Below are 9478 nucleotides of genomic sequence, written 5' to 3'. Positions count from 1 at the left end.
TGCAATTAGACAAGATGGTTGCTCACAATATTTAGCACAGTTCATTATCTTTGGATGCAGATGTTTTCTTGCAATTTCACCAACTGCCAAATAGAATAGCGATCATGTAACAGAAAGTGGCTTCCTACTTGTTTACAAGTAATAAAGCAGAGGTTAATCAAATAATGGAAAAAACTTGTGAGAAGTTGCACATATATTAAAGAATATGATGAGGCATTATTGTATGCAGAATTGGTTTAGACACACTTGACACAAGGGATTGAAACTTTCACTCTCCTGTGGATTAGATGCTGTTGTAGCACAATCATTCTTGAAAGCAATCCTAAGTTGTACTTGAATCATACAATGCAACATAATTTTTCTCCACAGTGTTTTAAGTCAGCAGCATAAGGAGCAGAACTCAGCAGTTTGTAGAATAGGATACAGGTACTGACAAAATTGAAGCTGAGAGAAAGTAATGTGAGATGAAAATGGATAGATCATTTGCTGAAAGCAATAACCAGAAGAGGCTAGTGTCCACTCTGGCTGCTGGGCTAGTATATAGTTGAATGTCACACAATGTTTAACTCTTGGCATGTTTATCAATTGCTTGGATGTGAACAAAATACTCATGCTTAAAATAAACAAAAAATGTAATGCTGAGTGTTATATTCTCTTAAAGATGTACATTTTTACTGCAAGTGATAGGAAAGTCATTCATGGAAAACTTTTATTCCTTATAATTCTGGGGTATGGTCCTCGCCAAAAAAATGGATTTTTGTGAACATTTGTAAACATTTGCTAATCAGTGTACCTTATAATGTAAATTTTGTTTTGTAAAGCTATTTCACTTCAACAGCCAGTGTAAGATTGTGAGATTCATAGAAAAATTGCTCATTCATGGTTCTTATTTTCATTAATATTCAACCACTGGCAATAAAATGATAGTCAAAATGAAAAGATGATCGTAATTAAGAACGTGCAGCAGAGCAGTAGATGATTTTTAGTTGAAGTTGCGAGAGAATTTTATGAGCACTCATACAGTAAGTATCTGTTTTCAGCCCACAAAAAATTTTATTCATCGAGAAATTTCAGGCTGAAACATTAAAATTTCATCACAGCTGATACTATTAGTTATTAATTACATAACACTGAAAATGTGCATGCACATTCAGAAATAGACTTAAATTTACAAATAAATTTTCTGAGTTACAGTTAATAACTGGAATGTTTTGATTGGTAACTTGTGTTGTGAAATTATAGATTATCTCAAAGGAATTTAACTTGAAATGAGAATGCTTCCAAGACAATTCTATTAATATTTTATGGTGTTCTTAAAGCAAAACTAGAATATTTTGTAATTTTTTTGAACAGTAAAGTATTTTAGTTGAAGTTCAAATGAAGGACATTACTCTATTTTAAACCAAGGAGGCCAACTCATCACAAAACAAAATTATATGCATTTGATGTCAGTTTTTTCGTTTCAACTGAAACAGCAAAATTTCTTTGGGAGAAATATAACTAAATAATTAATAACACTATTAGTACATACATCTCATAAGCATCAATCGAAATGTACCACAGGTGGTTTTAATATTTACAATTATGATGGTAAACTAGGAAAGGTCATGTAATAGGCAGCAAAAATAAGGTTTCTCAATGCGTTAATAAAAGATTCATTTTATTAATCCTCACACACATACATATCACATTGTAACTGCAATATATCTGTGCCGAGACAATGGACAGTGTTACTGTATAGTATTCTCCATTTTATTGTTATGTATTAAACAAAAATAAAATATATGTTCCTATAAAAATGTGTCAATTTACATTGCTCTGCTAGCATATACAGTATGTAACAGTCGGGAAGCAAATGGTTGCACAACACAGTATCAAACTGTAGAAAAACAAAACAGAACAAGGTCAAGTTACATCAAGGTACTTCCCTTTGCTTTATGCTTCATTGCACAGTGACTTAGTGGAATGTAAGAAGTTACATAAAACTAATGAATGAAACCAACAGAAAAGTCACTACAAGACAGTACTGATATGAAACTGCTGACCAACAAAATCAATGAGCCTTGTAAATTTTTACAGGTGTACAGTGTCTTCCAAATGAGAGACATGGATAAAACTTCAATAGTCAATAATGTACTCTCTATAACTTCAGAGTCCTGTTTACATAAATTGATTACATACAGCAATGTTTTATTCAATACTGAAGTCCATTCTATGTTAAATTATTTCAGATAAATAATGAACAGGTGCTATTTAACACACAATTCTGTCGGGAAAAGATTGTTTTCAATGTATATTATTAGCTCTTCTCCTGATTCATGCTTCAACAAATTATTCAAAACATCCGCAAAAACCAATTGTATAAAATGTAATTTCCAAAATATTTCAATTTGTTAATAAATTCGTAAATACAAAGAAAATACACATCATTTGGGACTGTCACATATATAACTGGACAACAATATTTATTATGAGGTATAGCAGTCTGTTGGCTGGGAGGTTAGAAAGCCTTTGAATAGGTATTTTATCAAAGATTTAGTAATTCATGTCTTTGTATTCAGCGAGTTACATACACGTTTTCAGTGCTTTAGTCATAAAGGGTTTGCAACTCAAAATAATAAATATAAAATGGGATCTAATCGATGCACATCCATGACAGGAAAATGTAAGCAAGGAACAAGTACCATTGTGTTCTCTGAAAGCACAGACGTTTCGTATATTCCTTTTGGTCTTGGTATACAATTTCATAACTTAAATAAAATACATTGCATTGATAAATACGACAAACTTTTTCTGAAAACGCCACGTCGATATAAACAACTTGTATATGTTCTTTTAAGTATCACACACCACAGGTCTGCGAAATAAATGTGAGGAACCACTGTGACTTTAACTGTCAGATGATACTAGCTGCCTACCAATTCAATCTGGCGGTACTTCTTACGCATGTTTGAGACGGGGTCTTTGAACAACACTGGATCGAGCCTCATGTTGGAACGCAGGAGAGGCATGTAACCAAAAACAGCTGCAAAGGTGTTGAGGCAAGTCTGGCGCTGAATGAAGTGATCTGGGTCGTTCCATGGGGACCTGGAAAAATATCTTGAAGTAGCACAAAAAAAGCAGTTTTAGTTTTTGATGTCCTGAATAAAGATTCAAAAGACAGAAAAATGCAATAAATTATATTTTAAAATCAATTTACTTCTTACTAATTACTCTAATGAACTATTTGCAAAGCCAAAGTTTGGACTCAACATTAGCAGCGATATGTTTGCCCAAAACGACAAAGAAAAAGCTTCTTCAGATATATTTATTTATCAGTTATAAAAATTGTAATCCAATTGTTATAACAGTTGATTTCACATGACTGGTTTCGGTAGTAATCATGTCATTATCAAACAGTAGCAATTGAAGGAAAAATGTCTGTGATAAACAGGTATTTGACATGACTGTTGTAGCGTGACAGCAATGTCGGACTGTCAGTGTCCGAGCGTTGGGGACTCTAGATGTTCTAATGCTGCATTTTGAGGGTGCCCCTCACATGGGCGAAACCAATCTTGTCAAATCACAGTTGCAACTGAAGCTGCATTGTTCATCTTTTATGCCGTCTCATAGTTGCAGACTAGCTTTTGCTCTGAACTGGTCTACACACTGCCGAGCGGAACGCAAGTATGAAAGTAACTTTTGCACAATATGTTAAAGCCATGTAGCATAGTCTGATGAAACTTGGATCATACACAGAAATAACTGCTAAAATGTAGTACAGAAAGTAACTGAAAGACATACACAATGAGATGAACAGAAATGACACTTCTATTCAAAGACAATAATTACACAGAAGTTACTGCCAATTGTGATGGTACCCTGGCCATTAAAAAAGGTGGGAAACGGTTATCAATAAGGTGTGCGATCACCACAGCTGGCAGTGCAAGTCCCTGATGTGCTGCTATATTGGCTAGAAAGTAGGTATGGAGTTCTCTCAGTAGGGAGTTCTATTCCTCAACCTGTGACCCTAAAAACTTCTGGATGGTTGTTGATGCATGGGGATGTGCTTCCGAAAGCATCCCACATGTTCTCAATGGGTGAATGCCCAGTCCATTCGCTGAATATCTCCTCGCTCCAAGGGCTCCTCCACCTTTTAGTGGGACACCCTTTTCTAAAATAACATTTTTTTTATAAAAATAACCGATGCCATGTATACTATCAATTCTTGTATAGGTGAATATTCACAACTGTTTCACTGAAAGAATTTCATTTGACTTTGCATACGATGTAATATGTTTCAGACTAAAATGTATAAAAAGAAATTACGTTGTTAAATCTATACAGCTAGAATTATTTTTCTTTCAGAATTATCTGGCACACTTAAAATTCATATTATTAATTGCACAATATAACGCTAGTTATTAACTTTATTTCTGGATTCATTTGCAGGAATAGTGTTATATCTTGGTGATGATTCTTCTTTTGTTAAGAAAGTTTGTAAACTCTTTTGCTTTTTAAAATCTGGAATATTGTGAGTACTGCAGAATGTAGTAGTAGTAGTAGTAGTAGTAGTAGTAGTAGTAGTAGTGGACATGCCCTTGATGGAATTGGATTTGTTTTTGATTGAGTCACTAATAATGTAATTTGGAATATTAAGTGGAAATTGTAAAAACGGTGTGATGTTTAATAATGTGACAAAGAGTAAAATTCAAGAAATGTACAGGGAAATCTTCATCAGGAACCCAAAACGTTAAATCAAAACTTCAGCCGCAAGAATGTACCCCTAGACGCAAGAATTAGAGCCAACAACAAGAAGAGAAAATGAAGATAAGTAAAAAGTTTTTCTTTTATGTACCTTATGCCTCTCGAAGCTTTTGAAAATAATGAAAGGACTAAGAGAAATTCGGCGGGGTCTCACATTGTTATCATAAAAATGAAGTCAGGGCCGAATGCACCTCTAAAAAGACGCAGATGGAGCAGGAGTACAGTGCCACAATAAATTTTACCAGTGAACGTACTGGGTTCTAAGATTTGGAGGTCAATACACCCAAGAAACAGTTTTGCTTCCCCATGCTGTAACACTTGGGTGCATTATACGTTTCCATACCTCGCCATATGAGGAGATGTCCGGCACTGTCAAACATGATCATTTTGATCGCCCATGTGTTATGGCATGGGAAAGCATAATGTTGCGTGGGTATACTGACCTACAAATTTTGAGATAGTACAACCACCGATCATCATTATTGTGACATTGTACTCTTTCCCCATGTACATCCTTTCAGGGGTGCATTCAGGTGGACATAATTTTTATGGATGACAATGTGCAAGGCATAGGGCAGCTGCAGCAGCTCTTTTAAGAGAACTTACTTACTTACTTACTTACTTACTTAACTTACCACCATGTGTGGGATGCATTGCAGACAAGTACTGCAGCACATCCACGGAGTGTGTGTGTGTGTGTGTGTGTGTGTGTGTGTGTGTGTGTGTGTGTTTTGTGGGGGGGGGGAGGGAGGGAGGGAGATTCACTTGAAGTGATTCACAGAAAATGTTGGGTTTCTGGAGGGAGATTTCAAATGTTGTTCCTCTTGCACCTCTCAGGAATGCATCAAGAGCCGATTCAGTGCTTCTGCTTGTCCAAAAACATTTCACAGTAGTTACAGATGTGAAACTTGCTTCACCAAGCGTCTGATGATGACATTTGCCATTGGTTTTATACATATACTGGCACAGATACAAGGTTTTGGTTAATTCAGAAGTCCAAAAACCAACTGTGGTATTAGAGAACACACTAGTAGCACAAAAAGAGCGATAGTTGAAAAAATAAGGAAAACAACAGACAGCATCCTTCAGATTTCATTTTCAATAATTCAGTATATTCATATCACACGGTATGGAGAACTGCTGTCCTCTTGAACCTAGAGAGGCTATCAGTTTAATTGTAATACAAAAGAAGTGAGAGTCAAGTTCAACTATATTTGAAGTCGTATACTGAATGTAAACTACATTCTGCATCCTGACATCATAATCCACAACACAATACTAGCAAATTGTCAGTAACAGACTTCCAAAGTTCTATCAGTTCAAAACGAGAGTAAAGGGTCTTAGAAAGCCACAGCCTATGACTGAAGTGGTCCTGCCTCAGGTAAAATTTCTGCAGGTTACAGTGCAAAATTAAACAAGACATTTTTGCTGACTATTTGCCCAGATATATGCCACACTTCATCAGTTTCTGGACTTTGTAACATTATAATAGCAACCTAATGATCTACACTTTCATTCTCAACACTTAAAATTCTAAGGCACTATTTGTACTAATATTTAGCAAATATTAATAGAAATGGAATCGTGGACAGCAGGGTAACTTCTGTACACTTAGTGTAAGTAGTGGTCGTCTAATATGTGTAAAAGAAATGTTTGGTGTAATTATTGTTCTCTTCTTGAAATAGGTCTGCTATTAATATGAAGAGAATTATTAGATACACAAGCGGTCACGCAAATGGGTAATATGAATAGAAGAGGCAGGGCATGATTTTGGAATCACGGATTTACCGCAGACTTTGTACACTTTTAACAGTCCATTAGGACAACATAATGTGCAGGTAGGCGTATTAATTAGCCGATTTTGAGTAAATTTTAAGAGAAGTTTTGTGCGTCCATGAGGTACGGGTGCATTGCGACCATGATCGTGAGATGATAGCGGTCAGGTGGTTAGCGTTCAGGCTCCGTTATCGGTGGCTCGAGTCCCGCTCACCACTCCTTTTAATTTCATCTCAGAAGTGATGTTTAAGAGATAGTAAGTCAGGTTTACCTCAAATACACGCTGTAACGGGGATGAGCATTATTTACCTTTGAGAATTGACCTGGTGAATTGATGTTAGTCAAGAATGCCTCTAAGGCGACAAAGACGCTACTATCAGCACATCTCTGAGTTTCAACGTGCAATAGTGCCACGAGAAACTGGATGTTCTTTTTGCAATGTTGCAGAAAGACTTGGCAGGAATGTAACCAATGTACACGATTGCTGGCAGTGGTAGTCGCGGGAATATATGGTTGCAAGAGCTCTGGATGGATATTTGGCACGACAAATCAGTTACTTCAAGGACAGCTCTGAGGAAGGCATCCTGTAGCATGCATACCATTGACCCCAAATCACCACTTTTTAGCACCGTCATTTGAGGCTTCAGTGATGTCAAGTGAGAGCTCATTGTAGGACAGGGTGGATGTCTGTTGTGTTTTATGATGAAAGCTGGTTCCGCCTCGGTGCCAGTGATTGACTAAGTGTTGGTTAGGAGGGCGTCAGTTGAAGGCCTGCAACCAACCTGTCTGCGTGCTGGACCTACAGCTGAAGTTACGGTCTGTGGTACGACTTCGTATGACGACAAGCACACTCTCGTGGTTATCCCGTGCACCCTGACTGCAAATCTGGACGTCAGTCTGGTGATTCGACCTGGTGTGCTGCAATTCATTAACAGAATTCAAGGGGGTGTTTTCCAGCTGGGTAACGCTCGCCTACATACCTATCTTGTAACCCAACATGCTTTCCAGGGTATCGATATCTTGCCTTGGCCTGCTGTATCACTTGATCTGTCTCCAATCGAGTACATACAGAGCATCATCGAACGACAACTCTAGCATCATCCACAAACAGCAGTAACTGCCTCTCCATTGATCGGCCAAATGCAACATGGATGGAACTGCATCCAACAAACTGACATCCAACACCTGTGCAACACAATTCATGCACGACTGGCAAGAAACTCCATCCCATAAACTGACACCCGACACCTGAAGACACAATGCACGCACGTTTACATGCTTGCGTTCAATATTCTTCCGGTTAAACAGGTTATTAATGTACAAGCATTTCACATTAGCAATGGCTTATCTAGCGCTTGCATTAACCTGTGATCTTGCAATGTTGTTTACTTAAATATGGTAGGCCCCCTACCTAGGAAAAAGTATTCCTGATATTTCTTGACTCTACGTTCAAAATTTTTGGCACTGCATTTTTTTAAATTCAGTATATGATGAAAAGACATGTATTTGCATGAGCTTGTATTGAATTTCCTACATTATTTGGTTGCTTGCTGATTTTTATTATCACAACAAATGTTATAATTATCAATACGTAAACGTGAAAATGCATAAAGCTTTTCCTGAAAATCTATGGTTCTCGTGATTTCCAAAATCCCTTGTATCTGCAATCAAGAAAGGTACCGAGAACTGCTTTGCACATGGTCGCTACGATCTGCAGATACACGATTAAAGGGCGAGGGACAGGCTTGGAAAACCCAAGTCAAACATTGAAAAATAAATCTGTAAATAACTTTATTCAATAAAACAGAGTTTTTATATGCCAGAATATGAGGAGAATGTGCGATTAAACGTCGGATGTGCTTTCGACATTACAAATTGCAACAGATTTTTCTTCTCTTTCTTGCGACAATATGGATGCAAACCACGCGTAACGCAACATTTTTGTAAATATTGGTGCTGAAAATTGGCGATGTACGATGTAACGTATTTTAATAGCGTCTTCACGAGAAGCAGTTCCTCGTTCGTTCGCTCTCTGTCAAATATGTATAAATCTGAAGGTGCATCATCGAAGTGTAAAATTTCTCTTGCAATTTTCTCGAAATCGTCTAAGTAGTACGCCTTACTACAAGCACATTATGTTGTCCTAATGGGCTATTAAAAATGTGCAAAGTTTGAAGTACATCTGTGAGCAAAACATCAAAGCCCCTCTTTTAAGACAAACTGGTATTTGAAATTTAATAATATCGAACACACTAACAAAATACAATGTTACAGTTTGTAAACTACAGACAGTTATCATTCCAAGAAAAGTCTAAGAATCTTCCGTTTCCTAATGCCCCGATCAAAACTGACTGTGACGTCATGAAGATATATGGTGGCTCCATAGTTCAGCGAAACACTACAAATCCAACGTCTTAGGGTTCACTACCCAATTGTCTCGGTTCATTTTTCTGGGACTTGGCGTGACTATGGCCTCTAACAACGCAGTGGACCACCTTCATGAAGACCAGTTACAACAATGGTCACTAATTTGTTCTATATACCAACCTGTAAGAAGGGTAACTCACAATTAAACGTTTTATTGAAGTTTACTTCACTAAATTACTTCAAGTCATTCCAACTTTCAACCAAGGGGATCGAAAGAGAGAAATGTCAGAGGCTTGCGATCCACATAAAGTTGAAACTTTATTAACTGTGTATAGGAATTTGAGAATTATTGCAGTATGCTCCAAAATCTTCAAGTAGAACCAGCAGAGCAGGCAATGGTTTTTGAGTTGGCTGGATGCCCTGGTATAAAGAAACCCTCTTAGACATACGAACAGATGGGCGATTGTTGTGACTTATCACTGTGCGCCTACAAAGCTGCACTGCTTTTTTCTACCGAATGGAAACATAGCACCACAATTGCAAAGGAAACTCGGCCTTTGCTATTGGCTCTGTCTAGGAAAAAATAACG

The 9478-nt window shown here is 37.2% G+C and overlaps 1 protein-coding gene across 1 annotated transcript in view; it reads right to left on the bottom strand.

Moving 5' to 3' along the window:
• Window positions 1-1639: 1639 nt before the first annotated feature.
• The window catches only part of LOC126183287 (exostosin-1-like), a 216112-nt gene continuing 208273 nt past the window's right edge, over window positions 1640-9478 (bottom strand). Inside the window, exon 7 of the mRNA XM_049925159.1 lies at window positions 1640-3087. Coding sequence (XP_049781116.1) covers window positions 2907-3087 — 181 coding nt within the window. The 3' untranslated portion in view covers window positions 1640-2906. The remainder of the gene's footprint in view (window positions 3088-9478) is intronic.

The sequence above is a fragment of the Schistocerca cancellata genome, chromosome 1, assembly GCF_023864275.1.
Source record: "Schistocerca cancellata isolate TAMUIC-IGC-003103 chromosome 1, iqSchCanc2.1, whole genome shotgun sequence".
Taxonomy (NCBI): Eukaryota; Metazoa; Arthropoda; class Insecta; order Orthoptera; family Acrididae; genus Schistocerca; species Schistocerca cancellata.
This window is presented reverse-complemented; position numbering and strand designations above follow the sequence as displayed.